This window comes from Physella acuta, unplaced genomic scaffold, assembly GCF_028476545.2.
Source record: "Physella acuta isolate Inbredline_101_S28 unplaced genomic scaffold, ASM2847654v3 ptg001524l, whole genome shotgun sequence".
In the NCBI taxonomy this organism is placed as follows: domain Eukaryota; kingdom Metazoa; phylum Mollusca; class Gastropoda; family Physidae; genus Physella; species Physella acuta.
Window position 1 is genome coordinate 68,375 of NW_026733039.1, and position 18,304 is coordinate 86,678.

Consider the following 18,304-nt stretch of genomic DNA (forward strand, 5'->3'; position numbering starts at 1 on the left):
TTGCCATCCTCACCCCCAACCCACGCGATGCTCCGAGAATCTCGCCGAGTCCCAGTTTTCAACGCGTGACCGTGAATGTCGTCACATAGGAATGACGTCAGTCTAGACCTTTATGTGACGTAACGACGTGGCCACATTTGTGTGTGGCCGAGTGGGCGGGGGTGTCTTGTCTGTGTGGCTGGAGTCAGGGGTCTAAAAGCTGGAGTCTGGGGTCTAAAAGCTGGAGTCTGGGGTCTTAAAGCTGGAGTCAGGGGTCTAAAAGCTGGAGTCAGGGGGTCTAAAAGCTGGAGTCAGGAGTCTAAAAGCTGGAGTCTGGGGTCTAAAACTGGGGTCAGGGGTCTAAAAGCTGGGGTCAGGGGTCTAAAAGCTGGAGTCAGGGGTCTAAAAGCTGGAGTCAGGGGTCTAAAAGCTGGCGTCAGGGGTCTAAAAGCTGGAGTCAGGGGTCTAAAAGCTGGGGTCAGGGGTCTTAAAGCTGGAGTCAGGGGTCTAAAAGCTGAAGTCAGGGGTCTAAATATGGAGTCAGGGGTCTAAAAGCTGGAGTCAGGGGTCTAAAAGCTGGAGTCAGGGGTCTAAAAGCTGGAGTCAGGGGTCTAAAAGCTGGAGTCAGGGGTCTAAAAGCTGGGGTCAGGGGTCTAAAAGCTGGGGTCAGGGGTCTAAAAGCTGGAGTCAGGGGTCTAAAAGCTGGGGTCAGGGGTCTAAAAGCTGGAGTCAACAGCTTTAAGTCGCCGCTGCATTACTTATAGCTTTGATTTCAGCAGCAATCAGATAAGAGGACAACCTACGACCCCAAATAGTCAGGGAACAATCTATGACCCCCAGATAGTCAGGGAACAATCTATGACCCCCAACCCCCAGATAGTCAGGGAACATAAGGCCCCTACCATTGTGTGACAACCTACAATCCCACTTTAGCGACAAGACAACCCAAGACCCCAGTTAGATGACAACCCAGGACCCCAGTTAGATGACAACCCAAGACCCCAGTTAGATGACAACCCAAGACCCCAGTTAGATGACAACCCAAGACCCCAGTTAGATGACAACCCTAGACCTCAGTTATATGACAACCCAAGACCCAGTTAGATGACAACCCAGGACCCCAGTTAGATGACAACCCAAGGACCTCAGTTAGATGACAACCCAAGACCCCAGTTAGATGACAACCCAAGACCCAGTTAGATGACAACCCAGGACCCCAGTTAGATGACAACCCAAGACCTCAGTTAGATGACAACCCAATACTCCAGTTAGATGACAACCCAAGACCCAGTTAGATGACAACCCAAGACCCCAGTTAGATGACAACCCTAGACCTCAGTTATATGACAACCCAAGACCCATTTAGATGACAACCCAGGACCCCAGTTAGATGACAACCCAAGACCTCAGTTAGATGACAACCCAAGACCCCAGTTAGATGACAACCCAAGACCCAGTTAGATGACAACCCAGGACCCCAGTTAGATGACAACCCAAGACCCCAGTTAGATGACAACCCAGGACCCCAGTTAGATGACAACCCAAGACCCCAGTTCGATGACAACCCAGGACCCTAGTTAGATGACAACCCAAGACCCCAGTTAGATGACAACCCAAGACCCAGTTAGATGACAACCCAATTCCCCAGTTAGATGACAACCCAAGACCCAGTTAGATGACAACCCAAGACCCCAGTTAGATGACAACCCAAGACCCCAGTTAGATGACAACCCAGGACCCCAGTTAGATGACAACCCAAGACTCCAGTTAGATGACAACCCCTGGTTTGAGTATGAAGACCTACGGCGTCACGTCGGTGCTGTATAACATCATAACCAGACTGCTATATAGCACACTATATAACACACTTTTATATAGGAGACAAATAAACACAAAACATTTTATTTGACTTGTTGAAAGTCAGCTTTGAAAACAAAAATCACGGCTTTAGTTTATTTTTAGTATTTAGACCAATCCTTTTGTTCAACAAATGGGGTCAAGTAAATATCTTCAGAATTTTTTTTTCCCTCCGAACTCTTGATTTACACTGACCAACGTTCTCTTTTAGTGACCAATTCTGTCCCCCCCCTTCCCTCCCCACCCCCCATACAAGACGGGGGCGAGGACGAATCTCGTTCCTTTAAGCCCATTTGACCGCCCCCCAAAGCCCCGTTTACATAAACAAATCTGGCCGCCTGATGACCCGCTAACTAGCCGGTAGCCAGATTTTCACGCGCCACCAGACGGCTCGCCCACAATCTCCAGCCGACTCGAGGAAAAACTAGACCGACAAAACTAGACCGACAAAACTAGACCGACAAAACTTGACCGACAAAACTAGACCGACAAAACTAGACCGACAAAACTTGACCGACAAAACTAGACCGACAAAACTTGACCGAGAAAACTAGACTGAAAAAACTAGACCGAGAAAAACATTAGACCAACAACTAGACAGGATGAAAATATACAAGTAAATACTGCGATTTTGACCAACTGACCATGTCAGACTTGTTTTTAAAAGTTCAGGGAATCAATAAAAGGGTTGATTTATGTGAATACATCGTTGGGTGTTCATGGGGTTGTGCTTTAGTAAACAAACAGCTTTATTTTGTTGTATTCCTGCTGTTGCGATGTTTTTACACTTCCGGTGTTCACTGGTGCAGATGAAGTAGAGTTGGTTTGTAAGTCACTTCATACAGAGGTACGTTGTAGTGATCGCATGGTTTGGTCTTTAGTTCTTCTCTCTCTGGCCTTAAAACTGGACTGGAGTGGCTGAGGTCATTACCGTTATAATGGTAGAGGTCATTGTGGTAGAGGTCATCAACACTAGCCTAGGTGGGCAGACCAGGATCAGACGACTTAAATACATTCTGGTCACAAAGTCGCTGTTTATTGGGGCACGAGGGAGGGCAGGGATGGAAGAGGGGGTTCGTCCTCTGTTGTGCTTTGTGAATCTTAATTTTAAAACAAAAGTAAATGTTATTAAATTATGTGCTGTGTTTGTTATGTCAAATGGTTTCGACTAGTCTAGTGAAATGTGCAGCAATTTCTTTATACAATAAATGTGCAGCCAATATACAACCACCTCTCCACACAACAAATGTGCAGCCACCTCTCCACACAACAAATGTGCAGCCAATACACAACAAATGTGCACCCACCTCTGCACACAATAAATGTGCAGCCAATATACAACCACCTCTCCACACAACAAATGTGCAGCCACCTCTCCACACAACAAATGTGCAGCCAATACACAACAAATGTGCACCCACCTCTCCACACAACAAATGTGCAGCCACCTCTGCACACAACAAATGTGCAGCCACCTCTTCACACAACAAATGTGCAACAATTCTCTATCACCGACTGCTCTAGTTTGGCCTCAAGAGAGTTCCAACATGGCGTCTTTCTATTTTTATAAATTTCTGTTTGTTCCAGTTACCGCATTGTTTTATTTCTCCAAGTGGCTGACGTCCATTATTTCTCTGTGACGTCCATTATTTCTCTATGTGACGTCATAATTTGCTAAAAGACTTTCTGCCTGGTTGGTGCTGGACGACGCGGGGGGGGGGGGATAAAAATGGGGGGGGGGGGGGAGCGGATGTAGGAGGATAGGGGAGTTGAAGAGGATATCCCCCCCCCCTCACCATTCCCTGTACGAGGCTAACAATAAATGTGTCCCTAGTGTAGAGGGTAGCTCTACGGTCCTACATGAGGAATGGGTTCAATGATTGGTGGGTGTTCAGAGAAGCCTTGTTTTCTTCGTGTTTTTCTGGTTGCTAGGCAACGTTACAACACCTATACATGGCGAACACCACGTGATTACACTTTATTCTGCACTCGCTCCCATCATAAATCTGCCAGCAGCGTCACATAACGGGGGTGAGGGACGGGGTGGGGGGGGGGTGGAAGGGAGGGGCGGGGAATACATGTCTTGTGTAGGAAAAAAAGTCCCTAGAAAAAAGTTACTGGAGAAGTCACAAATGTGTATGGAATTAACACACTTTCTATTAAATATAAAGTAACATTTAGATCAGGGGTCTCCAAACTACGGCCCGCGGGCCGAATGCGGCCCGCGAAGTCCTCTCATCCGGCCCGCGGAGATCTTTTTGTCGAATGAGAAATCGTTTGTTGGTGATGGCTGAGGAACTTTGCTCAGAAAAATTAAAGACATGCCTGGAAGAAACTGGCCCCCGAACTGAAATTTGATAGTTAATGCGGCCCTCGGAATGAAAAGTTTGGAGACCCCTGATTTAGATGATTGTGCGTAGATTGTATATATATATATATATATATATATATATATATATATATATATATATATATATATATATATATATATATATATATATGCAATTATTCCATACACGTTTATCTCTCTAATTAAATCGTGTATGATGTCACCCTGACCTGACACAAAGACCAGCACTGATCCGCTAAGTCTAGCAGACGACACCAGTGATCGATACGTCTGTCTCGTGCTGTAGCTGGCTACAGTACAGGAATCTGCTAGCGGATGTTCTCCAGACGCTCTGCTGGTTGTTCTAGGGAACAAATGTTTTACTGCAGGTAGTGTGTACGTCTTGTGATAGATCTTTCAGCCGCAGGCGTGCGATGAAGTGTCTGGTAACTTGTCATCAGTTTGTTGGCATTTAATTAATCGTTTGATAACACCCAACACATGGATAAGATGGACACTCGGATACATTGGATATATGGATAATTGGACACTCGGATACATTGGATATATGGATAATTGGACACTCGGATACATTGGATATATGGATAATTGGACACTCGGATACATTGGATATATGGATAATTGGACACTCGAATACATTGGATATATGGATAATTGGACACTCGGATACATTGGATATATGGATAATTGGACACTCGGATACTTGGATGTATGGATAATTGGACACTCGGATACATTGGATATATGGATAATTGGACACTCGGATACATTGGATATATGGATAATTGGACACTCGGATACTTGGATGTATGGATAATTGGACACTCGGATACATTGGATATATGGATAATTGGACACTCGGATACATTGGATATATGGATAATTGGACACTCGGATACATTGGATATATGGATAATTGGACACTCGGATACATTGAATATATGGATAATTGGACACTCGAATACATTGGATATATGGATAATTGGACACTCGAATACATTGGATATATGGATAATTGGACACTCGGATACATTGGATATATGGATAATTGGACACTCGGATACATTGGATATATGGATAATTGGACACTCGGATACATTGAATATATGGATAATTGGACACTCGAATACATTGGATATATGGATAATTGGACACTCGAATACATTGGATATATGGATAATTGGACACTCGGATACATTGGATATATGGATAATTGGACACTCGGATACTTGGATGTATGGATAATTGGACACTCGGATACATTAGATATTTGGATAATTGGGAAATTGGACATGAGGAAATAACTGTTACAGACTTGCAAGTGTTCAAATATCGAATATCTTTACCACATTATAGAGTCTGTGACTGAATGTCCGCTCAGTCTAGAGCGTGTATCGGCACCGTTGACGCAGGTTTAAAAAACAACGGGAAACGATCTTGGAACTTTTTGGAAGAGAGTTCTTTCTCTTGTCAGTCGAATCAAAGGTCGAGTAGGATTATTGCCCCTTGTGATCGGGGTGGTGGGTGTAGAATGGTGGTGGGATAGGGGTGGTGGGGGTAGGGGTGGTGGGGGTAGGGGTGGTGGGGGTAGGGGTGGTGGGGGTAGGGGTAGGGGTGGTGGGATAAGGGTGGTGGGATGGGGATAGTAGTGAAGGGGGTAGGGGTGGTGGGGGTAGGGGTGGTGGGGGGTAGGGGTAGGGGTGGTGGGATAGGGGTGGTGGGATGGGGATTGTGGGGTAGGAGTATTGTGGTTAGGGGTGGTGGGTGGGGGTAGGAGTTTTGGGGTTAGGGGTGGTGGGTGGGGGTAGGAGTTTTGGGGTTAGGGGTAGTGGGGGATGGTAGGGATCAGGTTAGGTCTAAAGGTGTGGGGGAAGGGGTATTTAGAGAAAGGTGATGTGCTAAAGTAGTGGGCTAGGGATGGTGGGGTAGGGGTGGTGGGGTGTTTGTGGTACACAGGACTTGCTTGACGTTTATCGGCGTTATCGCCAACTGGGCAACTGTCAGCTGTAACTGACCACTGGAGATTTCCATCACTGACTTGAGGAACCCATCACCATCTGAACTGACCACTTGATAAAGCTAGCAACCAGTATGCCATCATTTTCTACATATCTACTGGACCACAACGGGGACATGTGTACAAACGTATAAACACACACACATATATATATATATATATATATATATATATATATATATATATATATATATATATATATATATATATATATATATATATATATATATAAAGAATTATTATTTATAAATAAGAATAATTGAATGCGTCATTTCTGAATGAGCCACAACGGCTAAATGTAATTGTGCTATTTTCTTCCAGTGCGCATGCTCACTGGGCGGAAGTTCCCCTTGTGACGTTATTTTTATTTGTTCCTGCCACTCGCGAGATCCGCCATCTACTGGACGCCTGGCTGAACTTAATACGTTTATTGTGGGCCGCTGCTAGTGGTGATATAACTAGCAACCCTTGGGGGGGGGGGGGAGAAAATAGGGGTGTGGGGGTACGTAACAGTAATACATTACATGTCTTGCATTGCAAATTGTCTAGGTTGACTAGTGCATACATATTTCAACACGTCGTACTTGTCGTCATTTCTAGTTATCATTTTTATCCATCATGTATTTATCTACATGTTGTAGTTTGCCGTAGCCCCCGGTGTGTATTTAGACGTGCCCTCTAACACAGAGAACTATTTTCTTCAAGTTTCAGGATGTGTCTCAATCTAAACCCGCCGCTATAACCACTCGCATGAATACGTAAACAGCAGATGTAATCTAAACATTTTCTATGGCGCGAGGTTTTAGAATTTTATTTTATAACTACTGAAGTTACTCCATCTAAAGCGAATTGAGAAAATAAAGTCTCAGCTAATGCTCCACGTTTTCCAATTGTTTCCCATGTAAGGGCACGAAGTAAAATAAAAAGTCCCCCCCCCCCTAAGTTTCCCATTTATTTCCCATTTGTTTCCCCTCCCGACATTAGCGCGCGGACATTTTTTAGTCGGAAGCTCCGAGAGCTAGCGAAAAGGTGGGAAGTGCGGTAACGTTTTTAGCGCTGTGAAACATTCAACTTAATATCGGCCTGGCATCCATCATTATTTTATTCATGATGAATTATTTCTTCCGTGAACAGCAGAAATGGCCCACGACTTTAGTCACGGAGCGTTTAAACAAGTCTTTCTGCAAGCAATATGTAGCCAGTTGGTACTAGCTAAATAGCCAGTGTACTAGCCAAATAGCCAGTGTACTCCTAGCCATATAGCCAGTGTCTTAGCCAAATAGCCAGTGTATTAGCCAAATAGCCAATGTACTAGCCAAATATCCAATGTACTAGCCAAATAGCCAATGTACTAGCCAAATAGCCAATGTACTAGCCAAATAGCCAATGTACTAGCTAAATAGCTAGTGTGCTAGCCAAATAGCTAGTGTACTAGCCAAATAGCCAATGTACTAGCCAAATAGCCAGTGTACTAGCCAAATAGCCAATGTACTAGCCAAATAGCCAGTGTACTAGCCAAATAGCCAATGTGCTAGCCAAATAGCCGGTGTACTAACCAAATAGCCAATGTACTAGCTAAATAGCCAGTGTACTAGCCAAATAGCCAGTGTACTAGCCATTTAGCCAGTGTACTAGCCATTTAGCCCGTATGTACTAGCCATATAAAAGAATACAGGCCTAGCGTGCACTTGATAACACGATGTCTGATTACAGAAATAAATGCTCGCCTTCTATAACGTTTACATTTGTGTGTGTGTGCATGGCTGTGGTGTATTTTAAGTTCTGTGTGTGTATCGCTGTAAGGCTGTTATTGTGTGGCTGTGTGTGTGTGGTTGTGTGGCTGTGTTTAAGTTCTGTGTGTATCGCTGTAAGGCTGTTATTGTGCTATGTGTGCGTGGTTGCGTGGCTGTGTTTATATGCGGCTGTTTGTTGTTCAATTAATGAATACATTGCGTTACAGCGAGGGTTAGTTTAAACCAATCGATTCTCATGAATTAATTTAGACACGAGCGTCAAACGATGAACTCTTCAACATATCTGGGTGGGCTGGTGGGCTGGGTGTGGTGGGCTGGGGCGTGGTGGGCTGGGTGTGGTGGGCTGGGTGTGGTGGGCTGTGCTTGGTTGAGTGATAGTGGTGGGCTGGGTGGAGCTGGGCGTGGTGGAGTGAGCGTGGTGGACCGCATTGACCACTAGATTTATAAAGTCATCAGATTTATATAATAGATCTTTGAATGTTCTATTCTGCATACACCAACTGCTCTATACCACTCAACTAAATTAAATGAGTGTCACAGTGCCAGTCCTCTCTGTACTGTCGTATGTTGTTACACCAGTGTCCTAACATACAAGCAGGACATGTTTGATATGGGATTCTAATGACGTATGTCTAACGTACTCCCCCCCCCCCCCTCCGTGAAATGTGACTATAATGACGTATGTCTAGTAGACTACCCTCCCCCGTGAAATGTGATTGCCATGACGTATGTCTAACGTACTGCTCCCCTCACCCCCCCCCCCCCCCCCCGTGAAATGTGATTGCCATGCCGTATGTCTAACCTACCCCTCCCCCTCCCCCAGGTACCATCATCTGCCCGGCGACCGAATGTTTTGTCCACTGGCGTGACTCTGCCAGTCACTGTGAGTGGGGACTCAACTTCTCCACCCCCACAGACGCCCAGAGGTTCAGGGACTGCTGCTCGGTGAGTACATCTACTTGTCTTATGTAAGTAGATCTACTTGTCTTGTGTAAGTACATCTACTTGTCTTATGTAAGTACATCTACTTGTTTTATGTAAGTACATCTACTTGTCTCACGTGAGTTCATCTAGATTTGCTTTTCTTGTTTAAGTAGATCTTCGTTTCTTATATTAGTAGATCTACTTGTCATATATTAGTAGCTATAATTGTCTTATGTAAGTAGATATACTTGTCTTATATAAGAAGAATTACTTGTCTTATATTAGTAGATCTACTTGTACTTGTAAGTAGGCCTAATTGTCTTATGTAAGTAGGAATACGTAAGTAGATCTACTTGACTTATAAATGAAAATACGTGTGTTGTGTAAGTTAAACTAATTGTGTTAAAAAATAGAACAACGCAAGTAGAAGAATGCAAGTAGATCTACATGTGTTATTAAATTACAAGTTTCATTACCTATTGTTGACCCAATTAAAATGGCCGTACCTGTGTTTAGTCTAATGGCTATAGTCTACGGCTGAAGCCTCATGCCCTGGTCGTATAAGACGTATATGTGTGGACTCTGTCCACTACACAACTACTACCCCCCCCCCCCTCCCCCACACCAGACAACAACATGAAGTTAAGAGTTGGGGTGGGGAGAGAGAGAGAGAGAGAATCCACCCAACACTCAAACATGTACGATAAAAAAAAACTTAAATTAGATAAAAATTTGCCAGCCTGCCCCCTCTCTTCCCATTTCCAAGGGACAATACCCATGAGTACGTCTGTTTTGTATCGATTACTTCCCTTACATCCGTGCTAGCGTCATAAACCAATACTTGTAGTTTCAATTTTTGTTCACGCTGGGCTAAAAATAAACACGGATGTTGTAGTGCTCATCTGTGTGAATTAAAGGTGTCAGTTACAACAGGCATTTAGGCTACGGTATTTAGGCAACGGGCATTTAGGCAACGGGCATTTAGGCAACGGGCATTTAGGCAACGGGCATTTAGGCTACGGTATTTAGGCAACGGGCATTTAGGCAACGGGCATTTAGGCAACGGGCATTTAGGCAACGGGCATTTAGGCTACGGTATTTAGGCAACGGGCATTTAGGCAACGGGCATTTAGGCTAAGGGCATTTAGGCTACGGGCATTTAGGCAAAGGGAATTTTGGCAAAGGGAATTTTGGCAAAGGGAATTTTGGCAAAGGGAATTTAGGCTACGTCCATTTAGACGGACACTTGCAGACATACAGACGACAGATATCAGATACACAGACATACAGACTACAGACATACATACATACGGACATACAGACATACAGACATACGGACATACTTACAACAGACATACATTATACAGACACCAGATACACAGACATACAGACTACAGACATACAGATATACGGACATACGGACATACAGACATACGGACATATGGACATACATACTACAGACATACATTATACAGACACCAGATACACAGACATACAGATTACAGACATTTAGTCGACATCCAGACAATAGATTTTAAGCTAACAGACATTAAGACAAATCAATAGAATACAGTGAGCTTAGTCCATTGTATCTTGTTCATACTGACCTACATCACTCATTACATTGTGTTAAATACATACAGACTTACATCACTCATTACATTGTGTTAAATACATACAGAGCTACATCACTCATTACATTGTGTTAAATACATATAGACCTACATCACTCATTACATTGTGTTAAATACATGTAGACCTAATCACTCATTACATTGTGTTAAATACATACAGACCTACATCACTCATTACATTGTGTTAAATACATGCAGACCTAATCACTCATTACATTGTGTTAAATACATACAGAGCTACATCACTCATTACATTGTGTTAAATACATGCAGACCTAATCACTCATTACATTGTGTTAAATACATGTAGACCTAATCACTCATTACATTGTGTTAAATACATGTAGACCTAATCACTCATTACATTGTCATAAATACATACAGACCTACATCACTTATTACATTGTGTTAAATACATACAGACCTACATCACTCATTACACAGTGTTAAATACATGCAGACCTAATCACTCATTACATTGTGTTAAATACATGCAGACCTAATCACTCATTACATTGTGTTAAATACATACAGACCTACATCACTCATTACACAGTGTTAAATACATGCAGACCTAATCACTCATTACATTGTGTTAAATACATGCAGACCTAATCACTCATTACATTGTGTTAAATACATGCAGACCTAATCACTGATTACATTGTGTTAAATACATGCAGACCTAATCACTCATTGCATTGTGTTAAATACATGCAGACCTAATCACTGATTACATTGTGTTAAATACATGCAGACCTAATCACTCATTGCATTGTGTTAAATACATACATACCTACATCACTGATTACATTGTGTTAAATACATGCAGACCTAATCACTACTCATTACACAGTGTCAAATACATACATACCTACATCACTCATTGCATTGTGTTAAATACATACATACCTACATCACTCATTACATTGTGTTAAATACATACATACCTACATCACTCATTACATTGTGTTAAATACATACATACCTACATCACTCATTACATTGTGTTAAATACATACATTGCATAGTGTGATATTTCTCCTGTCTATATATCCAACCAACTGGACCTTGCATGTGATAGTTCTCCTCTATATAACCAACCAATTAAGCCAAACCTTCCACGATCGTTGAACCGTTGACTATTTTTCTCCTAACCTGAAAAGAATCTCCAAAAATCTCGTGCCGCTAATGGCGCGAGATGAGACAAAAATTATGTTGGCAGATCAATGAGCAAGTTGGGTTTTTAGCTGATTGGTTTTCAATGCCAGAGATTTTTTTTTAATTAGCGGTCACGTGACACAGTAGTAGATATCGTGGCTCGTGGAGGGATAGATAATGGGAGGGATAGATAATAGAGGAATAGATAATAGGAGGAATAGATAATGGGAGGAATAGATAATAGAGGAATAGATAATAGAGGAATATTTAATAGAGGAATAGATAAAAACAGAAATAGAAAATCTGATAAATGTACCATGGGATATGTTTTTTTAATGATTTAAGTGATTAATACATGTAACTTGTGTACATAATTCTAAAACCTGTTTTAGATCCTTGTATGACGAATTGGACCGAGAGACCAAACCTAATGTCTTTCTGAAAGTTTAAAAAAAAATGTTCTAATTATTCTTACTTCATGTTTAGATTTGTAAAATTATGGATTTCTTACGTTTGGTTTCTGGGAAAACGAACACTTCAAACTAGTGCACATTGAGGAAGTGCACTTCAAACTAGTGCACATTGAGTAAGTGCACTTCAAACTAGTGCACATTGAGGAAGTGCACTTCAAACTAGTGCACATTGAGTAAGTGCACTTCAAACTAGTGCACATTGAGGAAGTGCACTTCAAACTAGTGCGCATTGAGGAAGTGCACTTCAAACTAGTGCACATTGAGGAAGTGCACTTCAAACTAGTGCACATTGAGTAAGTGCACTTCAAACTAGTGCACATTGAGGAAGTGCACTTCAAACTAGTGCACATTGAGGAAGTGCACTTCAAACTAGTGCACTTACCCAATATGTTTGGTATGACGGCCTGTCTGAGTTTTGTTTGTGTGTGTGTGTGGGGGGGGGGGTATTGGGCTGGAGGTGGAACTTGACCGGTCCAAGTTTAACCTGAGGCCTGAGGTGCCGGAACTTGACCGGTCCAAGTTTAACCGGAGGCCTGAGGTGCCGGAACTTGACCGGTCCAAGTTTAACCTGAGGCCTGAGGTGCCGGAACTTGACCGGTCCAAGTTTAACCTGAGGCCTGAGGTGCCGGAACTTGACCGGTCCAAGTTTAACCTGAGGCCTGAGGTGCCGGAACTTGACCGGTCCAAGTTTAACCTGAGGCCTGAGGTGCCGGAACTTGACCGGTCCAAGTTTAACCTGAGGCCTGAGGTGCCGGAACTTGACCGGTCCAAGTTTAACCTGAGGCCTGAGGTGCCGGAAGCCGGATGCCGGCGTGAGTCGCTTAAAATGTGCGCGTGCAATTTTTATCTTCAACTCCCGAGATCAATTATTCAGCCACGTTGTACACAGCGTTGGGGGGGGGGGGGGGGTATGAGGGGAGGGGGGAGTTGTAGAGTGTTTAAAACGGGATATGGGTTGAGGTGTGGTTGTTATTTTAAAAGGGGTTGAGCTAGGGTTGGGATGGGGGATGGGGGGGGGGGTTAAAATAAAGCTGAGTAGAAATGGCCTGGATGTGTTGAAATGGCGTGTGTGTGGGGGTGGGGGTGGGGGGGGGTAACTGGGGAGGGGTATGTATGGATGTCACGTTTGACAGAAATTAGGCGGGGGGCAGGGGCCTGTAGACCAGACAACGTCTAGGCTATGCATGCAAGCGAATGCTTTCAGACACAACTTGTGCATCACAATCTTCTGTTTGAGAGTGAGGGTGGGGGGGGGGGGGGGGTAGGGGATTCGGTCTGGCAACACTCAGGTGATAAATTTTACTGTCACGTGACCATAACAAAATCACTGACGTTGGTTAGAACTAGTGAGTGTCACAAATGGAACATGTTTCATGGGATGTGTGCATGTTCACGTCATGTGCTCATCATGTGCTCATCATGTGCTCATCATGTGCTCATCATGTGCTCATCAAGTGCTCATCATGTGCTCATCATGTGCTCATCATGTGCTCATCGTGTGCTCATCATGTGCTCATCATGTGCTCATCATGTGCTCATGTGGCATCTTGTACACCTTAAATATATTATATCACATAGACCATATCCTTTACATCACACTTCACCTCACAATGTACACCACACGCTATACACAAACACAACCTTACCACCTGGGAACAACTACGCCCCCCCTTCCCCCCCCCCCCCCCCCCGGCAACCTTACTCCACCCTACAACTCTTAAATTCCAGTAACAATTAATCTCTGGTCTATGAATGATTAATGACATTGTACGTTGTCGTGTTTACTTAATCCTTTAATCATTCACGAGTTCTCCGAAACAAATGGTCAGTAATTAGATCAGTGAGCGCACGCGGTCTCAGGCTTCTCACTGGCCTATGCACGTGCTAGATCTGTGAGACTGGACGTCCACACGGTCGATCGACCAAAAGTTAGGACGTCACACGGTCGACCAAAAGTTAGGACGTCACACGGTCGACCAAAAGTTAAAACGTCCACACGGTCGACCAAACGTTAGGACGTCCACACGGTCGACCAAACGTTAGGACGTCCACACCAAAAGTTAGGACGTCCACACCAAAAGTTATGACGTCCACACGGTCGACCAAAAGTTAGGACGTCCACACCAAAAGTTAGGACGTCCACACAGTCGACCAAAAGTTAGGACGTCCACACCAAAAGTTAGGACGTCCACACCAAAAGTTATGACGTCCACACGGTCGACCAAATGTTAGGACGTCCACACCAAAAGTTAGGACGTCCACACCAAAAGTTAGGACGTCCACACGGTCGACCAAATGTTAGGACGTCCACACCAAAAGTTAGGACGTCCACACCAAAAGTTAGGACGTCCACACGGTCGACCAAAAGTTAGGACGTCCACACCAAAAGTTAGGACGTCCACACGGTCGACCAAAAGTTAGGACGTCCACATCCAAAGTTAGGACGTCCACACAGTCGACCAAAAGTTAGGACGTCCACACCAAAAGTTAGGACGTCCACACCAAAAGTTAGGACGTCCACACAGTCGACCAAATGTTAGGACGTCCACACAGTCGACCAAATGTTAGGACGTCCATATCCAAAGTTAGGACGTCCACACCAAACTTTAGGACGTCCATTGGGTCGACCAAAAGTTAGGACGTCCATACCGTAGACCGAAAGTTAAACGATTTCGACCTTTTTTCCCCCTGTGAAATTAAACAGGGTTATACTGATAATCAAATTTGTGTTGAAAATAACTGATGCCTTGCTCGTATGGGAGGAGAAGAAAGTAAATTTGAAAGAGGTGATTTTTTTGTTGGCATGTGGAAACGGACGAGGGCCAGGCTTACTCGTTTAACTGTTTTGTTTTTGTCCCGTCCCCCCCCCTCTTTACGAAATTGTGAGTTATCGATCTTGGTTTATTTCTTGCAGAGTTGTCGTTCCTATCATGTTTGTAACTAGTTGATTGATTGAGAACCATTAACTTTGTAAAATGTACACACACATCGATCATAATAAGTGGGGTGGTACATGTCAGGTCGACTATTGAACAAAGTCTTGCTGGCAACCCCCGGGGGTGGGGCTGGAGGTGGGGGGGGGGAATTGTCCACAGAAACAGCTGTGTGGGTTGATGAGTCGAAGGTTCTAGATTGTCTATCCACCAGTAGATGACGTCCTACTAGATGAACCAAATTGATGCTCCCCAAATTAATATTTGCTAAACGCCGACTGTGGGTCCATCAATATGCAAATTTTTGTTGGAGCCATTAACGAGGGACACACAGCACGAGACACCGAATGTACCGTCTGTGGCTGGGCACATTTATCTTATTGATATTCGCATCCACACGCATGCGCAGACGACAGGAAACTCCTCCATTGAAATGTGGGGACATTGCCTGAAAAGTTAGCTCAGGGATACGCAATGGGAAGGTGGCAATGGAACATTGTTTTGGAACATAAAAGCATAAAAGTGGCAAGGGAACATTCTTTTTGAACATAAAAATGGCAAGGGATTATTGGAACATGAACATAGCAAGGGAACAGTAAAGGAACAGGACTTGGAACTATAAAAAAAACACGGCAACGGAATAATCTTTAAGCATATATGTCGGGAACATAGATAGGGAACATAGCTAGGGAACATAGCTAGGGAACATAGCTAGGGAACATAGCTAGGGAACATAGCTAGGGAACATAGCTAGGGAACATAGCTAGGAAAGATAGGAATGTTTTGTGTGAGATCTAGAGTCAAAACCCCACACTTTTCACCATCGAAGTTGAGAGTTGCCGGCAGCATAGAATCTACAAATATTTAGGCAGCATACAATCTACGGATCTTTAGACTTGAAGCATACAATCTACAGATCTTTAGACTTGCAGCATACAATCTACAGATCTTTAGACTTGCAGCATACAATCTACAGATCTTTAGACTTGCAGCATACAATCTACAGATCTTTAGACTTGCAGCATACAATCTACAGATCTTTAGACTTGCAGCATACAATCTACAGATCTTTAGACTTGCAGCATACAATCTACAGATCTTTAGACTTGCAGCATACAACCTACAGATCTTTAGACTTGCAGCATACAATCTAAAAATCTTTAGACTTGCAGCATACGATTAAAGAGATCATTTGGTAGGTCTATATGTTGCTATTACGATAATAAGATTTTACAAATAAATGTAAATATGTAAATATGAATAGCTGAATTTAGATAACATGTAGTTATCGTTCTTTACAAACTTTAACCAAACCACGTTGATGTGCTCAAGTAATCTAACTGGGCTCTAATTATGAATGACAATGGCTCCAAAATAGGCTAAGATTGAGTGGAGGGGGTGAAGTAGCTGGTTCTTTAAAAAAAATAACTGCACCCCCCCCCCCTCCCCAAGGTTTGTATGTGGGGCTGATCACAGACCCCCAGGTTTGACCGGTAATTAAGAAACATTAGAGATAGCTCGAGCCTGAATCAATATGGCGGGTGGACGGACGGCCAGTGTTACTCGGGAAATGATGCAATGATGGGGGGCAGGGGGAAGGGAGGCTACTCGCGTTTCTTTTGATGAGATGAGTAGCTGGACTTGGCTTTATCAGCTGATTTCCCGAGCGTATCGTAAAACATTTATTGTAGGCGAGCCCTTGGTTAGAGTTTTTTTTTTTGCCGTTGTGTGTCACACACAGACACATGCACACACATACACATACATACATACACACACACACACACACACACACATATATATATATATATATATATATATATATATATATATATATATATATATATATATATATATATATATATATATATATATATATATATATGTATAAACGCCCCTCTCGACCTTTCCCAATGCGGAGGGCGGGGGGCGATTTTGTTCGCCTACGGCCTACATGAATAAACATATAAATGGAGGAGGAGTTAGGTAGATAGATCACCCCGGACGCCGGAATGGGTTGCCTCTGGCCCAACATTGACACTAACCTCGCCTTCTCAAAATTATGTTTTGAGATAGGCTCGGCGATTACAATACCAATCTGTTGACGATACTAACCTATGGACGATACCAACCTATTGACGATACCAAGCTATTGACGATAATAACCTATGGACGATACCAACCTATTGACGATACCAAGCTATTGACGATAATAACCTATGGACGATACCAACCTATGGACGATACCAAGCTATTGACGATACCAAGCTATTAACGATACCAAGCTATTGACGATACCATCCTATTAACGATACCAACCTATTGACGATACCAACCTATTAACAGCTAACACAACTCAAATCTTCACCTGTGTGGCCAGCTGTACAAACCGGAGCTTAAACTCACACATTGAACAAACTCACACAATCACCTCACACAAACCACTCACACAATCACATCACACAAACCACTCACACAATCACATCACACAAACCACTCACACAATCACATCACACAAACCACTCACACAATCACCTCACACAACCCACCCACACAATCACATCACACAAACCACTCACACAATCACATCACACAAACCACTCACACAATCACATCACACAAACCACTCACACAATCAACCCAATCACCTCACCGACTACATCCAGTTTCGCTTGAAACCATGGCACCGTGGGGGAATAAAAATGATGTTTGTGTGAGATGTTTTTGTGAGATGATTTACTATTGGTTTTAGATTTGACAGAAAACATTGTTCATATTTTATCCAATCTATTTCTAACAGTTTCCAACACAAAGATTCGCCAGAAAAGCTTCGTCAGCAAGTTCTCTGAGACTGAGCCCACCAAAGGTAAGTTATCCTCGTGTTGGTCTAGTTTTGACCTGCGCCTTATAAAGTTTCTTCACACTTAGTTATAACACATATGTTTTATTTATTACACGAGCCGACCCGCGGTGTATCATACGCCGCTATTTTGTTGTTTGGGGGGGGGGGGGGGGTAGCGATAGAGAGGAAGAGAGGGGACTGCAAGGCGCGCTTGCAGCTTGTTTTCTAACGGCTCCCAGAAGAGAAATATATATATATATATAGATAATTTAGTAGGGCAATGTTGCAACTACTATTTTAACTCAAGGCACTACATGAAGATTAAGGCGCACAGTTTAAAATGTTTACTGTATAAAATCGGCAGAATTATGTTTGATACC

General features: G+C 43.2%; 1 protein-coding gene across 1 annotated transcript in view; it reads left to right on the top strand.

Moving 5' to 3' along the window:
- LOC131928594 (protein still life, isoform SIF type 1-like) overlaps positions 1–18,304 on the top strand; it is a 110,738-nt gene that overhangs the window by 16,103 nt on the left and 76,331 nt on the right. The window contains 2 exon segments of the mRNA XM_059284667.1: positions 8,781–8,902; positions 17,883–17,948. Of these exon segments, the coding sequence (XP_059140650.1) occupies positions 8,781–8,902; positions 17,883–17,948 (188 nt within the window).